Here is a 23418-nt window from a genome sequence, read left to right as displayed (position 1 = left end):
CTCCCTCTCTCTATGTCTCTCATGAATAAATAAAATCTTAAAAAAAAATAGCTAGCCGTGTCGACATCCTGGAAGCCTTGTTTTCAAAATGCTTTGGAGGCGCATGCTGTCCCTAACATAAAGCAGAAACATGAAAACTAGAAAAATCAGTGTTTGCAATTTTTATATGTGAGGAATTTCTGGAGAGAAAGAGGACATGGCCTCTGACCCAGGACACCAGGCTTTCCAAACAACGGGCCATTTCTTCTCTCCCAACTTGGAACTATATAATCAGTCACCTGTTGCAACCCCAGTGCAGCTCTTCCTGCCCATGGGTCCTGTCCCTGTGCTTTAACAAAACCACCTTTCTGCACTAAAAATGTCTCAAGAATTCCTTCTTGGCAACTGGCTCCAAACCCCAACACTTTACATCAATGGGAATTTCTTTTTATTTACTTATTTTTTTAAAGATTTCTCTTTTTTAATTCACGCATGAGAGACACAGAAAAGAGGCAGAGACATAGGCAGAGGGAGAAGCAGACTCCCTGTGGGGAGCTTGATGTAGGACTTGATCCCAGAACCCAGGGATCACACCCTGAGTGGAAGGCAGAAGCTCAACCACTGAGTCACGCTGGTGTCCCATCAATGGGAATTTTAAAAAGTACATTCAATTTGTAACATTATTTGGCAGGGACTTATGAAAATAAACTTTCCTATGGAAAGGGAGCATTTTGTCGCCACGAAACATGTCTCTTTGGCCTAAGGATTTTTTATTTTATTTTATTTTATTTTATTTTATTTTATTTTATTTTATTTCATTTCATTTCATTTCATTTCATTTCATCATTTCATTTCATTTCATTTCTTTATTTTATTTTATTTTATTTTATTTTATTTTATTTTATTTTATTTTTATTTTTTATTTTATTTTATTTTATTTTATTTTATAAGATTTTATTTATCCACAAGAGACACACAGAGAGACAGAGACAGAGGCAGAGGGAGGAGGAGCAGACTCCATGCAGGGAGCCCAATGCAGGAGATGCGGGATGCGGGCCTTGTTTCCGGAATCCAGGATCACACCCTGAGGGGAAGGCAGACACTTAACCCCTGAGTCACCCAGGGGTCCCACCTAAGGATTATTTTAAAGAAACAAAGGAAAAGCTCTGAAACCCAGTAGAAGGTGCCTTTTTCAACACACATTTGTTTACTTATAAGGGAAAGCTCCACTTGTAAGGGTGTTTTCCTCCGCGTAGCTGCAAGAGGGAGAAAGTGTAAATTCCAGAAACTGATCACTGGAGAAGACATGGATTTAAATCTGGATAACAACCAAAAGGAACGGTTATTCGTTTTGGCCTGGTCGCCTCTCCAAATGCTTCCCAATAGGATCATGTGTGGAGTTCAAAAAGAATCATATCTAGTACACCCCCATTCTGTCATTCCGTGAGGGTGGAAACAAGTGTTGTTTTAATTAAATGCACATGAGCCTGGAAGGGTCAGTTCCATGCAGCACACTTTTCCTAGCTTCCAGTGGAATCTGCATCTGTGGAAGCGTAGGCCCCCTGAAAGCAGAGAAGGAAAAACTCAAAGATTGGTCTCCAGGGGGATCCCTGGGTGGCGCAGCGATTTGGCGCCTGCCTTTGGCCCAGGGCGCGATCCTGGAGACCCTGGATCGAATCCCACGTCGTGCTCCCGGTGCATGGGGCCGGCTTCTCTCTCTGCCTCTCTCTCTGTGTGTGTGTGACTATAATAAATAAAAATTTTTTAAAAAATTATTAAAAAAAAAAAAAGATTGGTCTCCAGGGAGAAAATCAGTTCTGAATTGCTCCTGACACAAAGGATGAGGAAGTTGGACCTTTGCATTTCAAAGTCCTACCTGAAGGTGAGCCGCTTACAAGAGGCTCTGCTGGTGGCTTTAAAGGCATTTTTTCCTGTTGCAGCTGTGATTTCTGGAATCTCTTCTGAGAAAGAGCTCTAGAAAAGGAGGTGACAGAAGAAATGGCCAGTTGTCAGGTAATCCTTGCATCCCAGGTCAGAGGCCATGTCCTCCTTTTCTCCCCAAATTCCTCAGATTTAGATATTACAAACATTGGTTTTTCTAGTTCTGATGTTTCTGCTTTATGTTTGCACCTAATTTTTAAACCTTTTCAGAAATGACACTCAAGATCAGGTCTTTAGACCACTTCTCCCTATTAACCAGAGCCTTTTATCCCTTCTCCCCAATCTGGCTCTCAGTAGGCCATCAACGGTTGTCACTTTGAATTACAGACCTGTGTGCAAGTATTGAAAATAATTCCTTTGTGAGAGATCCACGGGGACGGTGTTGAGTTAAAGAATCCTTTTTTTTCTTTAGATTTTATGAATTTATTCATGAGAGACACAGAGAGAGATAGAGGCAGAGACACAGGCAGAGGGAGACGCAGGCTCCATGCAGGGAGCCTGACGTGGGACTGGATCCCGGGATACCAGGATCACACCCTGTGCCGAAGGCAGGCGCTAAACTACTGAGCCACCCAGGAATCCCCCAAAGTAAAGAATAAACACAGTGGATATAAGATCCAAAAAAAAAAAAAAAAAAAGGAATATTCTCTGAGAACAAACGGGGGCCCAGTCTTACTGTTTAGAACATGGAGAAGGTACTATATTTAAAATATACTAGCTGTTACAGGAAATGGAAACCATCTGTGACTCTGTTCGGTTTCTGCCGAGGGCATTCTGAGCTTTATGGTCTTTCTGGGCATCTGAGCTTTATGGTCTTTCCGATATGGGATTCCCTGCCTAGGACATTCTGCAGTTTTTCCTGTAAAGTTCAGCTCATTCCTAGGGGCCTAAGATGGCTGTACTTGTGCTAATGCTAAACTTGAGGTGGAATGGCCTTAATTTTTCTCGGCCTCCACAGCTGAAGTTTGTATAAATGAAGAGTATTCATAGTTTACAGTCTGATTTACTCTTTAGGGGCCACAAGAATGTGGTGCCTAAATGGGGTGTCTCTTGATTGAAAGTGGGCCCCTAAATATAGGGCGACCATCAGTTAGAAGCTGGTAGCAGAGGAAGTGAGAGAATTCACCTGAGGCAGAACAAAGGAGCTAGAAGTTCACATTGAATAGACAGCGAGGGAGCTGGAGGGAGCTGCAGGTAGGACCACAGAGGAGAGGCTGTCTGCAAAGACGTATAGAGGGTGGGGGCTGTGGTTAAAGGGGGAAGATGAGGACATATGGCAACAAATGGAATCTTCCCTTTTTTGGGGAAGTGTACCTGGTTGTGAGAAGCCCATTGGCTAGTTCAGGCCTCTGGACACTTCAGGGTGGGTTGCCTGATGGGCCTGTCTGCATTCAGCCAGGTGGTCACTGGCTCTTTCTGCATTCCATTGCTCAAGCCTGTTTGCCTAAAAGCAGCGTCTATGAAGAACACATGTTGCAGGGTTCTTGTCTGCCGAGTGGAAGAATGACTCTCGTAGACACAAAAGGGTGAAGTGATAGTTTACCAAGTGAGGGTGAGAACAGAAAGAAAGCTGTCTAGAGTGAGAGGGGTTTCAAACTGGTTGCCAATGAAGGCTTTTATGTTTGATCTTGTATAGACACCTGACCCGGGGACTTAAATCTTGACATCACCACTGATAGCACCACGATTACTTCTCCTTTCGCTATCTCATCTCTGATGTTTAAAACAAACGAGTTGGTCTGTTTATGTTCCCTTATCTGTGGTTTCTTAGGCTCCCCATTTCTGGGATTTTTGGTGAGCCCTGCCTGTCCCTTCCTCAACACCAGTAGTAATGGGTCCTTCAGTGTTCCTTAGGCACAGATATCAACGTTTCATTACAGCTGGTGTTAACTTCTTTTGGTTTGATGCTCTGCTAGATGTCTCGGCTGCAATGATCCTATTTTCCTTTTCTATTTGTAAGGATCTTAGATTTGCTGAGCAATGTGCAGAAACCATCCCTTTTCACCTGGAAACTTCTTTCTTCTGAGTTTCTCTTTGCTTGTAGTTTCTTAGGAGAACAAAGCAAAAGAAATGTAGGTAAAATGAAACGTCCGTAGTGAGATTTGCAGCTCACTGATAGATAATACTTGAGACAAGCAGAGTCTGACTTTTCTCAGGGAATTCACAGCTGCCTTAGTGTTAATGCTTTGCTTGAGGCAAAAAGCAACCTTAGCTTGATGGTAGCCAGACTCCCAGGATCCTAGAAGTCCTCTTGAACAGATGTAAATCCCTTTAGAAACTTTTTTTACCTATACTGCGCAGCCCCCCACCCCCCGGCTTAAAAGCATATAATCCATGCTTCCTCAAAATCACACTGCAGCTTTTTCTGCCCAAGGGTCATATCCCCGAGCGTTAATAAAAAAAGGATTTTTTCCACCAAAAATGTCTCATGGATAGTTTCTTGACCTTTACTCCCAACCCACACCAAGCAGTTTCCACTGGACAAATGAAAACTCAGCTTCATGTAGTTGATCATATCGACTTCAGGGAGTGGAGGTTCTCCATCAACCAGACTTCTATCCTGTGAGTTTTTATTATATTCCACACTTATGTCACTGACATACTCCTTTTTTTAAAAAGCTTTTATTTATTTACTCATGAGAGACACACAGAGAGAGACAGAGATATAGGCAGAGGGAGAGCAGGCTCTTTGAGGGGAGCCCGACCTGGGACTCCATCCTGGGGCTCTGTCCAGGGACTCCATCCTGGGACTCCATCCTGAGAACTGGAATCACGTCTGGAGTGAAAGGCCGAGGTTCAACTGCTGAGCCACCCAGGCGTCCCACACTTCTGGTTTAAAGGCAAACATTTTTTGCTTGTATTCCCTCATTGTGCTAGACTCAAATAATAGCTGTTTTGTATCTATATCATGTCTTTGTATAGATAGGGTGAATGAAAGAAACATCATTATCCACAAAGAGATTTATAGTCTCAGGTCATTGACAGTGTTTCTTAAATTTGTCACCATGACAATTTGCTGCTCTGTCACGTTTTTTTTAAAGATTCTTTATTTGTTTATTTGAGAGAGAGCGCGTGAGCACAAGCAGTAGGAGTAGCAGAGAGAGCTACTATTTAAAAAAAAAGAAAAGTTGATGATTACATTTGTAGCCCACCAAAACTTTCCCTGTAAGAAAAATAAACAACTTAACTGTATGATATAAACATAGTATTCAATAATGTGTATACCTAAGTTGATGCTTTCAATATGCAACTTCAATTGGATCAACACACAGTATTTATGTATTTATGTATTTATTTAAAGATTTTATTCATTCATGAGAGACACAGAGAGAGAGAGAGAGAGGCTGAGACGCAGGCAGAGGGAGCGGCAGGCTCCATGCAGGGAGCCCAATTCGGGACTCAATCCCAGGATTCCAGGATCACGCCCTGGGCTGAAGGCAGGAGCTAAACCGCTGAGCCACCCAGGGATCCCCAACACACAGTATTTATAAGTTTTGTGGATCACATGCTATCCTCTGACCTCAAAGTTAGTACATTAGAGCCTAATACCATGTTAAATATTATTTTACTGCAGAAAGCAGGAGACTTCTGTAAGACTGAACTAGTTCTAAAATAGCTCAAATGACATGAGTTCACTGCTTGGTGAGTCACAGATGGAAACTACACTACATGGGATTCTCACACACAGAGATCTTGATTTGCCACAAATAAGATTATAGGGTATAACTTCCAAAGCAGAGACTCACAGAGCAAGGGGAAATGATAAATGATTTCCTATTATGGGGGGGTTAGGGTGGATATTTAGAAAGGGTAGCCTGTTACCTTATGTAGAGCTGGCATAAGGTTGCATATAGACGTTAAGAAAATACTTTGTACTTTAGGTAAATGATGTTTGTCCTCCATGCATGGAGAATTTTAGTATTATAATGAGGTAAAAGTAACTGTAGATGACTCCATGGGTTACACCTTAGTCTGTCTGCCTCAACCTGCGCCAGGCCAAACACTTCCTCGGGGCAGTCATTCCCCTTCTTCATTGGATAGTTTCTGTTTCACCACGGGAGACTGCCCATGAGGTGTTTTGGCCTCAGTAAAGGATAAAGTGGAAAGAAGAGTGTAAGTAAAATGAGAGACTAGGGTTGGCATTGATAAGCAGGTAAGCAGAAAGGGTCAGTTCATGGGTTTTAGCTGGTGACACTAACTCCCTCTTTCATCTTAGGTACGTTGTGAACTCTTGTCAATGGTCATTTGGTAACTGTGGTATTTATTGCAGGGACTGCTGACATTCAGGGATGTGGCCGTAGAATTCTCTCAGGAGGAGTGGAGATGTCTGAACCATACTCAGCGGGAATTATACAGAGATGTGATGTTAGAGAACTATGGACACCTCCTCTTCGTGGGTGAGAATAACCGCTCTGAGATTTCCCAAACCAACTCAAGGTTTCGTTCCTTCCTTTGAAGACTGTCTCTTGGGTGATTCCTCATTGCATGGACTGGAATCCAGTCCATGCAGTAAGGAACATAAGTTGGGGTTTTAGGATTTTTTTTTAAATTTTTATTTATTCATGCCGGGGTGGGGGGAGCAGAGGAAGCAAGGATCTTGACTTGGGACTTGATCCCAGGACTCCGGGACCACACCCTGAGCCAAAGGCAGATGCTTAAGCAGATGCTCAACCGCCGAGCCACCCGGGCGACCTGGGGTTGTAGGTTTAGAGAAAAATCTTAATGATACTCGCTTTTCAGCTTTAGCTTCCCCTTCCTTAAGGGGGTAACATCATTTCTGTAGATTAGTGGCAATTCTAAACATTGAGCAGCATAAAGTGGTATTGCCCACATATTTTTTTTAATATTTTTATTTATTTATTAGAGACACACAAAGAGAGAGAGAGAGAGAGAGAGAGAGGCAGAGACTCACACAGGCACAGGGAGAGGCAGGCTCCATGCAGGGAGCCCGACGTGGGACTCGATCCCAGGTCTCCAGGATCACGCCCTGGGCTGAAGACGGCGCTAAACCACTGAGCCACACGGGCTGCCCTTATTGCCCACATTTAAACTCCAATTTTTACTCATTATTATATCAGTAGTACTTGGGAGTCGAAGTCAGGAAGTGAATATTTGATACCCTACCTGTTCTAAAGTGGCTGTTGGTCAACAGTGTTTGGAAATCATCTTCTGTTATTTTACAATGGCCTCTCTTCTCTATTGAGCACAATAGTGGATTGAAAGAATCTCCAGCAATACTTCTATTCCCTTTTTCTAATAAACAGGTCTAATTGTATCAAAGCCAGATTTGGTCTCCTTTTTGGAGCAAAGGAAGGAACCTTGGGATCTGAAGACAAAGAAGACAGTAGCCATCCATCCAGGTAGGTGGGAATATGTGAAGCAGATGACAGAAGTTGAGGTCCAAATCTAAAGGAGGACGATAGACCCTGAGGTGCGGTTCCAGTAGCTCTCCTTGAATCAAAGTCAGTTGGGGAAGCCCAGTTTTATTTCTCTGTCTCTTCCAAAGGGACATCTATTATGCAACATTATCATGCTCTTTTATTCTCTTAAGGATTCTCCTTCAGGTCCAGTTATGGTCCATCACATCCACAGGGAGGGCCAGGAGACTCCCATGGGAGTGGGAGGGCCTCCACAATCTGAGAGGTTTTCCATCGTTTTGAGGACCTTGGGGAAATCTCCCTGTTTCTGAAGAACTTGATGCTAACTAACTCTTTTCTAAGTTCTGTTTTGCCTCGTGTGGGAAGTGTGCCAGAGTTGTGGTGGCCATACGGGTTTTGGTGCAGAAATCCCAGGAACACTAGAGACAGACATCCCATGATTTCTGATTTATGCATTCCACTGTTATGGAGGCTTTAATCTTAATCAGACAAAATTAGAAACTCAGTGATTTCATCAGATAAAGTCCCTTGATGATCCTTGCCTGAATTATTTAAGATTTGCATACTAGTTCTTGGCCAGTTACATTATTTATTCTACCTTTATTTGCTATCACTTTATTTTTTATTCTTTTATGGTTGTATTCATTTATTCATGAGAGACACAGACAGAGAGAGAGAGAGAGTCAGAGACATAGGGAGAGAGAAGCAGGCTCCATGCAGGGAGCCCGATGTGAGACTCGATCCCGGGACTCCAGGATCATGCCCGAGCTGAAGGCAGGGGCTCAACTGCTGAGCCACCCAGGCATCCCTAGATCAAAAGTACTGATATGACATGGGCATGTATGTGCTTTGTAAGAAGTGAAGTAGATAGTAAAATTCCCATATTGAAAAAATGTTTTGCGTATAGAATAATTTTACTTCGAATAATTCTTTTTTTAAAAGATTTATTTTTTAAGTTTTATTTATTTTTTTTTAATTTTTTTTAAATTTTTATTTATTTATGATAGTCACACAGAGAGAGAGAGAGGCAGAGACACAAGCAGAGGGAGAGCAGGCTCCATGCACCGGGACCCCGACGTGGGATTCGATCCTGGGTCTTCGGGATCGCGCCCTGGGCCAAAGGCAGGCGCCAAACCGCTGCGCCACCCAGGGATCCCTATTTATTTATTTTTATTTTCATTTTTATTTTTATTTTTATTTTTATTTTTATTTTTATTTTTATTTTTATTATTTATTTTAAAGATTTTATTTATTTATGAGACATAGAGAGAGAGAGGCAGAGGGAGAAGCAGGCTCCATGCAGGGAGCCCGACGTGGGAACTTGATCCTGGAACCCAGGATCGTGCTCTGGGCTGAAGGTGGCGCCAAATCGCTGAGCCACCTGGGCTGCCCTATTTATTTATTTATTTATTTATTTATTTATTTATTTATTTATTTATTCATAAGAGAGACACACACACACACACAGAGAGAGAGAGAGGCAGAGATGTAGGCAGAGGGTGAACCAGGCTCCTTGTGGAGAGCCCGATGTGGGACTTCATTCCTGGACCCGCGGATCACGGCCTGACCAAAGGCAGATGCTCAACCGTTGAGCCTCCCAGGCATCCCATACTTTAATTCAGTTTAGTATGTAGATTTCTAATTTTATTATATTTTTTAAAAATATTTTATGTGTTTACTTGAGAGCGCACAAGCAGGTGAAGAGGGAGAGGGAGAGGGAGACAGAGAAGCAGACTCTCTGCTGAGCAGGGAGCATGACATGGGGTTCTATCCCAGGATGCTGGGATCGTTACCTGAGTTGAAGGTGGATGGGTAACTGACTGAGCTACCCAGGTGCCCTTTTAAATATTCACATGAGCAGAGTTTTATGTTGTAACGTCTACTGAAAATTTCAGTAGTATACTATAGAGGCTCCCTTGTAGAAGATGAGTAGATTTTGTCATGTTGGTTTAAAATTCTCTTTTCACTTCTGATTTTTGATGGATGAGTTTTATATATATACACACATATGTATATGCATATATATTAAAGATTCTATTTATTTATTCATGAGAGACACACAGAGAAGCAGAGACATAGACAGAGGGAGAAGCCGGCTCCTCGCAGTGAGCCCAGAGTGGGACTCCTTCCCCGGACCTGGGATCATGCCCTGAGCCAAAGGCAGACGCTCAACCGCTAAGCCCCCCGGGCATCTCTGATAGATTAATTGTAATGTGTCACTGTGTTTCTGTCTTGACATTTATCCTACTTTGAGTTTACTGAGCTTGTTGAATTTGCCTCTTTCCACATATGTGTGAAGTAGAAGCCTTTAGCTCTTCACGTAAACTCTCTGCCCCCTTTCACTCCTCTCCTTATGGGGTCCCCTTAATGTACATATCATCCCACTTGTTGGGGTCCCATGGATCCCCAGGCCATGTCCTTTTCCACATTTTTCTTTGGTCTTCTTAATAGGTGATTTAAAACAAAGGGTCTTGGGGATCCCTGGGGGCTCAGTGGTTTAGTGCCTGCCTGTGGCCAGGGGTGTGATCCTGGAGTCCCCGGATCGAGTCCCATGTCACGCTCCCTGCATGGATCCTGCTTTTCCCCCTGCCTGTGTCTCTGCCTCTCTCTCTTTCTCTGTGTCTCTCATAAATAAGTGAATAAAATCTTAAAAAAAAAAAAAAAAAAAACAGGGTCTTTGGAGAGCCTGATTCATTCTTCTGCTTGAGCAAGTGTGTTGCTCATTCCTTAGTGTATTTATTTATTTATTTATTTATTTATTTATTTATTTATTTATATTTTTAAAAGATTTTATTTTATTTTTTTTGGAGAGAGAGAGAGAGAGAGAGAGAGAGGCAGACACAGGCAGAGGGAGAAGCAGGCTCCATGCAGGAAGGCAGACATGGGACTGGATCCGGGGTCCCCAGGATTATGCCCTGGGTGGAAGGTGGCGTAAACCGCTGAGCCACCTGGGATGCCCAGTGTATTTTTTTTTTAAAGGTTGTATTTATTTATTTATTTATTCATGAGAGACACAGAGAGAGGCAGAGACACAGGCAGAGGTAGAAGCAAGCTCCCTGTAGGGACCCCACTGTGCCACTCGATCCTGGACCTCAGGATCATGACCTGAGTGAAAGGCAGAAGCTCAACCGGGGAGCCACCCAGGCATCCTTCCTTAGTGTATTTTTCAGTTCAGTGATTGTACTCTTTGGCTCCCAGTTCCTGGTTGGTTGATAGTTATACTTTGTCTCTTTTGTTTCCATTTTGGTCACACAGTTTTCTGAGATCATTTAGTCACATACCTGTTTTCTCTTCATAGTTAATTCTCTGTTATCCAATTAATAGTTCCTCATTAATCTAGGGTCAGTTTGGGGTATATATTTTGTTCCTGTGACTGGAACACATTTGTCTTTTCTTTTTTTTTTTTTAAGATTTTATTTATTTATTCATGAGAGAGGCAGAGACACAGGCCGAGGGAGAAGCAAGCTCCACACATGAAGCCCGACGTGGGACTCGATCCTGGGTCTCCAAGATCAGGCCCCGGGGCTGAGGGTGGTGCTAAACCACTGAGCCACCAGGGCTGCCTGACATTTTTCTATTTTGTGTCATGTGATCTTCTGTTGACATTTGTGAATTACGAAAACAGAAAAAAGAAAAAGAAAAAAGGAAATAGAAAAGCAGCTTCTGGGCCCAGGATTATGTACTTTCTTTGTAGAGAACACACATAATAGTAATCCTGGCACCTGTCACACATATGCTGGGCATATGTCATGTCTGAGTTTTTGTTATTTACACGTTACAAAAGGGCAGTTACTGCTTTATAGCTCATGATACCTTCCTGGCTCTTTCCCTTCAGCCCTATTATCTCTCCATTGTTTGAACAAATGCCCGCCCTTTGTCTGAGCAGCTACCACACTGCTTCCAGAGGGTGTTCTCCCTCTCTCTTTTTTCCATGTCATGCATGACAGAAACAAGTTCCTCGGGCAGCTATAATGGAGCCAGATCATTGAACATACAGGCCACTGTTTTGTAAGAGTTTTCTCAACAATGTGGCCATGGAGTGACAGGTTGAGCAGCTAGCTGCAAGGAGCAAGTGTCAAAAACTTCCTTTGTCTCTCTGATATGGCCTTTCTTCATTTGTACTTGCCTGGGGATGCTGTGCTCTCCTCATTGGCTTCTGGAGCATTCTAAAAGGTAATTTGGTCCTTTTTTGTCTCCATGGAGGAGCAAAGCCCTAAGTGTTTCCAATTCCTCAGTTGCTGATGTCCTATGATAGGTATTACTTTGCAAATTAGCATTTTAATGTACATGCATGTGAGCTTAGTAAGTGGAAAAACTTATTTTGTATCTTTTAGTTGTGTCTTTCCATAACACCCTAGGCTTGTTAGCAAAGACAGGCAAAGAAGATTGTTATATAGGAAGATCCGAAAGCTGTGGCCCTGAGTATTTATAATTAATGAATGTCTGGGAAAGGGATGGGGGAGGGAAAAGCAGGAAGGATGTTTCGATGGATATAACCAAACTAGGAAAATCACCCGTAATGAAATCTCAACTACCAGAAGAGGTCAAGGATATAAAACTTTAGGGGGGAAACCCCACCTTACGTGAGTCACATTGGCAGAACGGTATCTTTGAACCCGAGGGCCAAATTCCATTTTCATGCATACCTGTTCTCTGAAAGAACATTTGCAAATTCTGGAAACCCCCCCTAGTCCACCCTGAAAATAACATACAAACCATTTGAAATATAAGATTGGATCAGTCATTCACTGAGACATGTCTGAAAGTTAGACATGGAGAAAGAAAGCTAAGAATTCTAAATGTGGGACGCCTGGGTGTCTCAGCGGTTGAGTCTCCTTTGGCTCAGGGCATGATCCCAGAGTCCGGGGCCCAGTCCCGCATCGGGCTCCCTGTGAGGAGCCTGCTTCTCTCTCTGCCTATGTCTCTGCCTCTCTCTGTCTGTCTCTCGTGAATAAGTAAAATCTTTTAAAAAATTCTAAATGTGACTGATTTGGGAAGTCTTTTTCAGAGGGTTCATTATTCTTCCACCAATACATAATCAATCCTTTTTCAATGTCTTTAATTTAGATAAACAGGGGGGAGGGGGGTCTTTATTCAGACATCACTGTTTAATAGTTATCACATAATACATAATTTGGAGCAAGTTATTTATCTTTTTTTTTTTTTTAAGATTTTATTTATTCATGAGACAGAGAGACAGAGAGAGGCAGAGACACAGGCAGAGAAAGAAGCACGTTCCATGTAGGGAGCCTGTTGAGGTACTTGATCCCGGGACCCCAGGATCACGCCCTGGGCAGAAGCAAGCGCTCAACCGCTGAGCCACCCAGGTGTCCCACGTTTTTTATCTTTATGTGTTATACACTTAGAGTCCTCACTAAAAGCCTTTCTATCTTCCATAATCACTGAGGTGTTTATACTCGAGACAGAACGTTATCAGTGGAATATATTGGGGAGAAACAATAATCAAGGGTCAGGAAACTCAGTTTCCAGATAACTAGTCTACAGTAATACATGTGGGAAAGTCTTTTATGAAAGCTCAAATCTTATTTTACATCCTTGTGTCCTCACTGGAGAGAAGACTTACAAATGTAGTAACTCTGGCAAACCTTTAAACTGGTCTTCAAAACTCAGTCAACAGCAGAGATTTCATAATGGGAAGAAATCTTACAAATGTAAACATTGTGGCAAAGCCTTTAAGCACTACTCAAAACTTACCATCATAAGGTAATACATGCTGGTGAGAAGGCTGACCAATGTAAAAAAAAATGCGCAAAGCCTTTAAGCTTTGTTCAGAAGCTACAACTTTCTGAACATCAGACAGTGCCTAATGACAGGAACCCTACAAGTGTAAAGAATGTGGCAAAACATTTAATACATAATGAAAACTATTCGACATGAGATAATACATCCTGTGGAGATACTGTACAAATGTCAAGAATGTTGGCAAAGTCTTCACAGGGAACAAACTCTTACTCAATACAGGAGAAAGCATACTGGATAGAAACCCTAGAAATGTAATGAATGATGAAAACCTTTGTTCTTAATACACACTTCAGAAGAAGGAAGCCTTCATGAAGGATGGAATATTGAAGATGTAAATAATTGTCTAACTATGTAATGGGAATGTGAAATCTAAAATAAATAAGAGGGGATTCCTGGATGGCTCAGCGGTTTGGCGCCTGCTTTGGCCCAGGGGCATGATCCTAGAGTCTCGGGATCCAGTCCCATGTAGGGCTCCCTGTATGGAGCCTGCCTCTCCCTCTGCCTGTGTCTCTGTCTCTGTCTCTCTCTGTGTGTCTCATGAATAAATAAATAAAATCTTTAAATCAATCAATCAATCAAAGAATTCACTGTAGAAAGCAAAAGATCAGTCTATTTCACACATGATTCTAAATTAGGATATTTATTATGGAGTAAAATCCAAAGTTCAAACACTTAATTACATTTTAGCTTTGGACAATGCAGGTATTAGGGGTGTCAACTCTTTCACCGTTGAAAATCTGCTCGTCACTTTTGACTCCCCATACATAAAACCATACCTGTTTATCCATGGAAATAGCCTATTGTTGACAAGAAGCCTTCCAGAACAGGAACAGTCAATATCCCATTCTTAGTATGTTTTCTGTACTATATCTGGCATTGTTTTTTTTTTTAATATTTTATTTATTTATTCATGAGAGACCCAGAGAGAGAGGCAGAGACATTGATAGAGAAGGAAGCAGGCTCCAGGCTCCTTGCAGGGAGCCCGATGTGGGACTCGATTCCTGGACCCGGGATCACACTCTGAGCTAAAGGCAGAGGCTCAACCGCTGAGCCACCCAGGTATCCCTATTATGGCATTGTTACAATAATGTAAGCTTGAGAAAAGAAAATGTTAAGGAAATCATAATGAACAGAAAACATGTTTACAGTACTTCAAGAAGTACGTATCAAGAAAACTTATGTGTAAGTGGACCCATACTGTTCAAACCCACTTATTCAAAGGTCAGCTGCACTTGCTAATATGCCTGAAAGGATCGAGAGAGGATGGATGTCTGGGGAGGGGTATTAGTGTGTCTTATTTTCTTTTGACCATATTTGAGAGTTTTTGCATGGCAAATAGTATTGATTTGACTCTTAAGTCATCTCGTGTTGTGCCTTTATTGCGTGGGTGCATTCAAGGTGATTTGATTGTGGCTGTCTCACAGACATGAGGGGCTCTTATTTGGTGGGGAATTCACTCATGCCTACTTTGCATACACGATGAAGGAGACTATGGTTTACAATTTATGAAGAAAGTCCACATGGAGATGCTGTTTGTGGGTCATGAGGAAGAGTGACCTAAATCATGATGAAGTAAGTGTTCAGAGAGTCATCATTTACATTAAAGTAAGAGAAGGGTGCCTGGGTGGCTGAGTTGCTTAAGCATCTGTCTCTTCAGTTCAACTCAGGTCATGATCTGGGAAGTTGGGATGGAGCTCCATATTGGGCTCAGTGCTCAGCCCTGTCAGCTAGGGATCTTTCTGTCCCTCTCCCTCTGGCCCTCCCTGCTAATCTCCCACATGTTCTTTCTCTCTCTAAATAAATGGATAGGGATGCCTGGGTGGTTCAACGGTTAAGCATCTGCCTTCAGCTCAGGGCATGATCCCTGAGTTCCAGGATGGAGTCCCACATCGTGCTCCCTGCGGGGAGCCTGCTTCTCCCTCTGCCCATGTCTCTGCCTCTCTCTGTGTGTCTCTCATGAATGAATAGATAGATAGATAGATAGATAGATAGATAGATAGATAGATAAGCTTAAAAAATAAATGGGTATCCCTGGGTGGCGCAGCGGTTTGGCGCCTGCCTTTGGCCCAGGGCGTGATCCTGGAGACCCGGGATCGAATCCCATGTCGGGCTCTCGGTGCATGGAGCCTGCTTCTCCCTCTGCCTATGTCCCTGCCTCTCTCTCTCTCTGTGACTGTCATAAATAAATAAAAATGTTTTAAAAAAAAATTAAAAATAAATAAATAAATAAATAAATAAATAAATAAATAAATGGAGGGCAGCCCGGGTGGCTCAGCAGTTTATAACCACGTTTGGCTCGGGGCCTGATCTGAAGACCTGGGATTGGGTCCCACTTTGGGCTCCCTGCATGGAGTCTGCTTCTCCCTCTGCCTGTCTCTGCCTCTCTCTGTGTCTCTCATGAATGAATAGATAGATAGATAGATAGATAGATAGATAGATAGATAGATAAGCTTAAAAAAATAAATGGAGGGCAGCCCGGGTGGCTCAGCAGTTTATCACCACCTTTGGCTCGGGGCCTGATCTGAAGACCTGGGATTGAGTCCCACTTTGGGCTCCCTGCATGGAGTCTGCTTCTCCCTCTGCCTGTGTCTCTGCCTCTCTCTTTCTCTCTCTCTTCTCTTTGTGTGTGTCTCTCAAAAATAGATATAAATAAAATCTTGAAAAAAGAAGATAAATGGATAAAATAATTTTTAAGATATAAGGAACATAAGATAAAGAAACATCCTGAATTTTAAATAGTTTTACCAAGGAGCACCCGGGTGGCTCAGTGAATTAAGCATCTGATTCTTGGTTTAAGCTCCGGTCATCATCTCAGGCATCATCACCATAGTCTCCTCATGGGGTGGAGTGTGTTGGGGATTCCATCTTTTTCTACGCATCTCGTGGTCACTCATTCTCTCTTTAAAATAAATAAAGAATCTTTTTTTTTTTTTTTGGCTTTCTGACATCAAATTCTTTTATTTTTTATGTTTTTAATTCTTTTTTATTGGAGTTCAATTTGCCAACATATAGCATAACACCCAGTGCTCATCCCATCAAGTGCCCCCCTCAGGGCCCATCCCCCAGTCACCCCCCACCCCCCGCCCACCTCCCTTTCCACCACCCCTTGTTCGTTTCCCAGAGGTAGGAGTCTCTCGTGTTCTGTCTCTCTCTGATATTTCTCACTCATTTTTTCTCCTTTCCCCTTTATTCCCTTTCACTATTTTTTATATTTCCCATATGAATGAGACGATATAATGTTTGTCCTTTTCCGATTGACCTTTTTCACTCAGCATAATACCCTCCAGTTCCATCCACGTCAAAGCGAATGGTGGGTATTTAAATAAATAAACAATCTTAAAAAAATAAATAGATTTGCCAATTGCTGTTTAAGGAGACTATGCTGGCAGTTCATTAACATCTGGATGTATCTTTATATTAGCAGTTGGTAGAAGTCAAGAATATTAGTTATCCCGTTCAAATAAAGAGATTTCACAGATGTCTGAGGAAATTATACTTAGCTATTCTGTAAAGGGTATAAAATTATTGTAAGTCCACTTCGACTCCATACTTGGTCTCTATTTATTTATTTATTTTAAATATTTATTTATTTATTTATTTATTTATTTATTTATTTATTTATTTATTCATTCAGAGGGAGGCAGAGAGGCAGAGACACAGGCAGAGGGAGAAGCAGCCTCCATGCAGGAAGCTGGACATGGGACTCGATCCCAGGTCTCCAGGATCACACCCCAGGCTGCAGGCGGCGCTAAACTGCTGGGCCACCGGGGCTGCCCTGGTCTCTGTTTAAAAGGCATTGAGAGGGACACCTGGGTAGCTCAGTGGTTGAGCGTCTGCCTTCGGCTCAGGGCGTGATCTGGGGGTCCTGGGATTGAGTCCCACCTCAGGCTCTGTGCAGTGAGACTGCTTCTCCCTCTGCCTAGGTCTCTGCCTCTGTCTCTGTGTCTCTTATGATTAAATAAATACAATCTTAAAAAAAAATAAGAAAAGGCATTGAGAACAGAATTCACAGAAAATTACCTCTGAGGAACAAGAATGGTTCTTGAATGCTTATAATGGGTATTTTGACTAAGAATCATGGTGATGTGGCAGTGGTGTCTTTAGAGTGCATTTGAAATTATATGTTTTAATTAGTAACACTGGATGGATTGTAATGTGTTAACAGTGATCTGGAGTGAAGTTTTTTTTTTTTTTTTTAAGGATTTTATTTATTTAATCATGAAAGACACACACAGAGAGACAGAGAGACAGAGACAGAGAGAAAGAGAGGCAGAGGCACAGGCAGAGGGTGAAGCAGGCTCCCTGCAGGAAGCCCAATGTGGGAACTGGATCCCGGGTCTCCAGGATCATGCCCTGGGCCAAAGGCAGCGGTAATCCGCTGAGCCACTGGGCTCTGCCCTGGATTGAAGTTTTATCCCATACCAACCATAGCCTGCCCCAACTTCATCAAGGTTGTAGGTAAAGAGACAGGAACACAAAGTATACTTGACCTTTGTGCTATGTGAGTTTGAACACTGTGTAGGTCTACTTATAGCGAGATTTATTTATAGTACAGTATTGTAAATGTATTTTCTCTTTCCTCTGCTCTTCTTAATATTGTCTTTTTTTGAGCATCCTTTGTTGTAGTATTATCATCTGTAAAATAACATGTATATTCATTGACTTTTTTTCTTTAATGAGAGAAAGAGAGAGAATATGCAGGGGGAGCAGTAGAGGGAGAGGGAGAGCAGATTTGGGCTCGATCTCAGGACCCTGGGATCATGACCTGAGCCAAAGGTAGACGGTTAATAGACTGAGCCACCTAGGCATCTTTAATGGACTGTTTTTGATTAGGTTTCTGGTCAACAGGAGGCTATTAAAATTAAGTGTTAGAGAGTCCATATTATACATGGATTTTCAACTGCATGGGTGTTGGCACACTGAACCTCTGCTGTATTCAGGAGTCACCTGTATTTGTTAGAGCAGTGGGATGCTATGACTAATAATCTTTTTTCCCTGTGGTCTTAAACCTCAAATAATTTGAGGTTATTTTGTTTTTAAGATTTTATTCATTTATTCACGAGACACACACACACACACACACACACAGGCAGAGACCTAGGCAGAGGGAGAAGCAGGTTCCATGCAGGAAGCTCGATGTGGGACTCCATCCCTTGATCCCAGGACCCCAGGATGATGCCCTGAGCAAAGGCAGAAGCTCAACTGCTCAGCCACCCAGGCGTCCCTATTTGAGGTTATTTTCCCCAAGTTTATGTGATGTATGTTTTCCTCCTTATATTATACTACTGCTAAAGCAGTATGATGGGTTTTTTTCCTTTAAGATTTTATTTATTTATTTGAGTGAGAGAGAGCACAAGCAGGGGGAACAGCAGTGGGAGAGGGAGAAGCAGACTCCCTGCTAAGCAGGGAACCCGATGTAGGGCTTGATCCCAGGACCCCGAGATCATGAGCTGAGCTGAAGACAGAAGCTAAATCACCTGAGCCACCCAGGCACCCCAGGATGATGTTTGTAATAAGGATGATATAGATGTATTATTGAGCGTGTGGCTAAATGATTTCTTGATAATGCTGTGTTGGAATGCATTTTGTATAATCACACTGCCTGCAGGGGCTTTGAACGGACCCTAGTTCTACCCAGTGGCAAATAACACTAGATAAAAGGCCCCCAAGTCACAAGTAAAGGTAACTTTTGATAGGACTTCCTCTATAGTGTTTGTGAAAGAGCTGTCTGCTGGCAGTATTTAGCATAAGCTCCCCTTAGAGAAGATCCCTGCACAGTTAATCTTACTCGTTTTGGTTTGATTTGCATTCTAGATTTAGCCCAGGCACTCGAAAGCACTCCAACCGTGGACTCGAAACATGGCATCTGCCCCACTTCTTGGTCATTTTCTCTGCCTGCAGTCAATCTTGAACCCTTCATGCTGTCTCTCAAGGCATATTATTTACATCCTCCAGTACCTATGAGTAGTAAACTTTATTTCCCTTTCTTTGTTTTCTTTTATTGAACCTTGGCTCATCATCCAATGCCCAGGGGTCCTACTTCAAAACTGTTAACTGAACAAAGTCAATACACATATAATTACAAGCCATATCTACAGAATTTTCGATCGCTATTTTTCTTTGTTTATGTTGTTTTGGTGAGCATAGAGAAGACAACATTTATGGGTTTGGTATCCACAGAATGCAAAGTGTTATATTAAGTTAAAGATATGGGCAGCCCAGGCGGCTCAGCGGTTTAGCGCTGCCTTCAGCCCAAGGCCTGATCCTGGAGACCCGGGATCGAGTCCCACATTGGGCTCCCTGCATGGAGCCTGTGTCTCTGCCTCTCTCTCTGTCTCTCTCTCTCTCTCTCTCTCTCTGTGTGTCTCTCATGAATAAATAAATAAAATCTTTTTAAAAAACGTTTAAAAAAAAGCTAAAGATATATCTTTTTTCTTTTTTTTTCTTTTTAAGATTTTTTAAAATTATTCACGAGAGGCAGAGAGACAGGCAGAAGCAGAGACATAGGCAGAAGGAGAAGCAGGCTCCTCAGGAAGCACGATGTGGGACTCGATCCCGCAAATCTGGGCTCATGCCCTGAGTCGAAGGCAGATGTTGAACCACTAACCCCCCGCCCCCGGGCATCCCAAGATATATTTCAGAATAGTAGAGTAACTAGGAAGAAGTACCTGTGTGTATATGTGTGGGTATACCTATATCTCCAGAAGGAAAGGGAATATTGGGGCAAAGAAGGTTATTTTCAAACTTCACGATTTCCTAGTAAACAAAAATGTTTACTAGATTCCTGATGGGAATAATTTTCTATACGTTGCGTTGAATTTATTTCTCCTAAATTTCGTATGCCTTGGTTTGAAAATCTCTCCGGGCAAATTGTGTCTCATCTACTTACCTATTACTCATGTAGGATCTACTCAATTTTCCTTGTTTTGAATGTTCAGGAACTGTTGCTTGTATGTCTTAGGGATTTTAAGAATGGTTTGCATGAAATGACATGGTGTTCAAAAATTCATCCGAATGTGGGAGTAATTTCTCACTGAGCATATTCAATTCCATGTAGTTTAATTGCTACATTTCATTTCTTCCTTCTTAATTGGAGAAGAACGCTAAGTGCGATTTCTTTACTTACTATTCTTTTCCCTTCCTGGAAGTGACATCATCCAAGTTAGTCACTTTCGTATAACAGTTTGATTTACGTGAAGACGTGGAGACTTCATGAGTCATGGGATGTTTTAACATTCATTTGAAGAGACCAAGTTGGGACAATGCTCGGGGTGTGGTAGATGTTCTAAACATAAGAAGACAATATTTTATTGGGAGTGATGACACAGCCCAAGGCGAGATGAAAAATATCTAGGCTAAAGAACCGACATGAATTCTTCATGGGGGGGAGAGACTACCTGTCCAAGTCTGCACTACTGACTGTAAATTTAGAAAGACAAATTTTACTTGTTTTGTTTCCAAATCATTCCCAGTTTTTCCATGTCTTCCTCTCCTTTATAGTGTGTGGCATCACAGCTGTCCTCCTTTTGTATGTTATGGAGACCCCATTGTCACTGCTCTCTCCCTCCCACATAAGCCACACAGGCTGTTGTAGGTTCTTAGGAGGAGCTTTACTTTTTTTAATTGAGTCGGAAATGGTTGGTAACTGGATCATTTGAGGCCATATCTGAGATCTAAATACTATGCTGTCACCACTTCCTTGGTAGACCGGGAAGCACATCAGTGGGCCACAGGACTACTTCAGGCATTTGGTACTAAGAGTTGTGAGGACAGATAAGACATGCTAACGGTATCCTTCGAGAGGGAGAGAAGGCTTAGTGAAAGCAAGTATGAACAATTTAAGGGATTTCATTTATTTTTTTTTCAAGGTTTTATTTATTTATTCATGAGAGACACAGAGAGAGGCAGAGACACAGGCAGAGGGAGAAGCAGGCTCCATGCAGGGAGACTCGGACCCGGGTCTCCAAGATCAGGCCCTGGGCCGAAGGCGGCGCCAAACCGCTGAGCCACCCGGGCTTCCCAAGGGATTTCATTTATATGAGAAAGGGACACAGAGAGAGCATGGAAGAGCTTGCAGGAGTCGGGGGAGGGGCAGAGGGAGAAGGAGAAGCAGACTCCTCAATGAGTGGGGAGCTCAGTGTGGGGCTCGATCCCATGATTCTGGGATCAAGGCAGATGCCCAGACGACCATACCAACCAGGTGATCCTGGCCAACTCTTGAAACGTGGGGAAGTTCTGGTCGGGAGCTCTCTTTGGTCACTGCAATGTCTTAAGTAGCTTCTAGTGATGAATAAAATGACAGAGATGGGGACTTGAGGAATGTGGTGATTTTCTGGGATTCAAGGCAGTCAGATCCATTCCACATGAGTTAATGAATTCCCTGGTGGTCCTCAGACCTAGCTGCTATTGGGTGACATAGATAACTATACCTTTCCAGGTGCAGATGTGGGAGTGGGTGGAGAGAGGATACGGATGATTAAACATTTTGGGCATAGGTTTAAGGTGTCATCTGGCAGAGTCGATGTTGATGATGAAGAAGGCTTTTGGATACTAATAGGCAGAAGAAGAAACACTGATATCCCAGGTATATAACCCCCACATAGATCTGCTTCACTATACATGTTTGACATTCCAGGGATGGTGACCCACGGCTGGCACAACCTCCCTCCCTCACTTCCACTCAGCCCCATGATCAATCTAGTCCTGTGTTCTTGACTGTGTGCAAAGCACTGCATATCTTAGGAGCAGGTCACCAGTCATGGATGCTTCAAATGGCCCACCCAGTTTTTAGTCTTGATATCCCTATGTGGTTTCACAGCCCATGCAGTCCTTAACACCCTTCCTGATCTGAGTGGAAAGAGGATTTTTATCAGTTGTCAAAACTGATAAAATAAAGTTGGGTATCATGTTATACTCACATTTTAAAGTGGTTCCACTGAAGGATAATGACTCATTCAGGAAAAGCCATCCTCCCCAAGGCACAATGCCCACGGTGTCATTGACCTACTCTGGGCTCTTTTCTTCTTGGGAGAAGAACCCTAGTTCTAGGTGGTCCCCCACGGTGGGGCACTGTGCTGGCCCATGGAGAAGTGTACTGTGGTCATAGGGAAACGACTCCACTTAACCTTCTGATGCTGTCCCTATTGATCTTTGTAGTCCAGGGGGTGTTCAGCATCACCCCTGAGTCCTGAGAATTGCCCAGTGATGTCTTATGTGTATAGTTGCTAGTTGAGCTTATTATGAGAAGTACAGAAGTGGGATCTACCTATGTCACCATCTTTATGATGTCAACCCTCTGTGATGAATACTTTTATATCTCGTGAGGTAACAATGAATGTCTTGCTACATACATGTATGTATGTGTGTATATGTTTATATGTGTATATAAATATGCACACACTGATTATGTGTTATTGATGAGATAGAATGGAGTACATTTAGATACTTAACAACATTATGAAGAAGAGTGACAGACTCCTTCAGTGTTAAAAATTATTCGACATCATATTTATTTTTGCCATGCAGCATGTTTAATTGGTTATCACACACGGTTTTGTTTTTTGTTTAGTTTTTTTCCAATTTCATCCTCACGTTTCAGTTACAACTCTAGGAAAATTCCAACGGAATATATTCAAGCAAAGTTTAGTGTTACCAGGAACATTTAGTTTATATATGTTAATATTCTAATGGAGATGTTGGGGTTTGGAATTACCGTGTTTTTACTTTACACTCTATCCGCTTAATTTTTTTGTGTTTTCCTATATGAATTTTAAGAAAATAATTCTATATTTCCTTCTTTTTTTGTGAATATTGTATACTCAGTACCATATTGCTTTAGCTATAAATTCATGCATGCCATGAAAATTTAGTCACAGTGGGAAGTTCCTTCCTAACTTTAATTTCAACTTGTCAGCATACATTATGACACTTTTATTTGTGTATTTGTTTGTTTGTTTGTTTGTTTAAAGACTTTATTTATTAGAGAGAGAAAGAGAACAGAGTAGAGGGAGAGGGAGAAGCAGACTCCCTGCTGCTGAGCAAGGATCCTGGGGCCCTGAGATCATGACTTCTGCCAAAGGCAGATGCTTAACCCACTGAGCCACCCAGGTGCCCTGACACTGATCTTTTAATATACATCTCTTATTCTTGGACATTTTTTAAAAGTAAAGTCACATGTGGAGATCGTAGGTGAACAGTTCAGTGGGATTTCACAACCGAATCCCATCTCTATAATCCATTGAGCTCAAGAAACTTTATTTTGTTTGTCCTCTAAAATTCCCCTTGAGGTCCTTAGTAATTTTCCCAAAAGCTCAACACTCCTTTAACACGTAAGGAATAGGTGCCTGTCCTCGTTTTT

General features: G+C 42.3%; 1 protein-coding gene and 1 long non-coding RNA gene across 55 annotated transcripts in view; one reads left to right on the top strand and one right to left on the bottom strand.

The window, feature by feature from the left end:
- Positions 1 to 23418, top strand: part of LOC112643367 (zinc finger protein 420-like) — a 642213-nt gene that overhangs the window by 158012 nt on the left and 460783 nt on the right. For 45 of the 50 annotated variants that reach the window (XR_007409699.1, XM_049108155.1, XM_049108183.1 and 42 more), the window contains 2 exons: positions 6191 to 6317; positions 7185 to 7280. The exons of 4 other annotated variants lie outside the window; for them this stretch is intronic. Coding sequence is in view for 45 of the 46 variants with exons in the window: in XM_049108155.1 (XP_048964112.1) it covers positions 6191 to 6317; positions 7185 to 7280 (223 nt within the window). In the remaining variant the exon portion in view is untranslated. The remainder of the gene's footprint in view (positions 1 to 6190; positions 6318 to 7184; positions 7281 to 23418) is intronic. One more of the 50 variants, XM_049108121.1, reaches the window with a different exon arrangement.
- On the bottom strand, positions 1870 to 22348 carry LOC112643418 (uncharacterized). 5 transcript variants are annotated; one of them, XR_007409854.1, is made up of 5 exons: positions 21980 to 22348; positions 21491 to 21611; positions 20188 to 20346; positions 15807 to 15960; positions 2554 to 3967 (listed from the first exon to the last, which is right to left on the bottom strand). It is a non-coding gene; the product is annotated as an uncharacterized LOC112643418 (long non-coding RNA). The 5 variants fall into 5 exon arrangements; XR_007409853.1 differs by lacking the exon at positions 20188 to 20346 and having other exon boundaries at positions 2553 to 3967; positions 21980 to 22346; XR_007409848.1 differs by lacking the exon at positions 21491 to 21611 and having other exon boundaries at positions 2556 to 3967; positions 21980 to 22346.

Source organism: Canis lupus, chromosome 1 (assembly GCF_003254725.2).
Source record: "Canis lupus dingo isolate Sandy chromosome 1, ASM325472v2, whole genome shotgun sequence".
NCBI lineage: Eukaryota > Metazoa > Chordata > Mammalia > Carnivora > Canidae > Canis > Canis lupus.
Note: the sequence above shows the minus strand (reverse complement) of the source record. Positions and strands in the feature narration are given on the sequence as shown.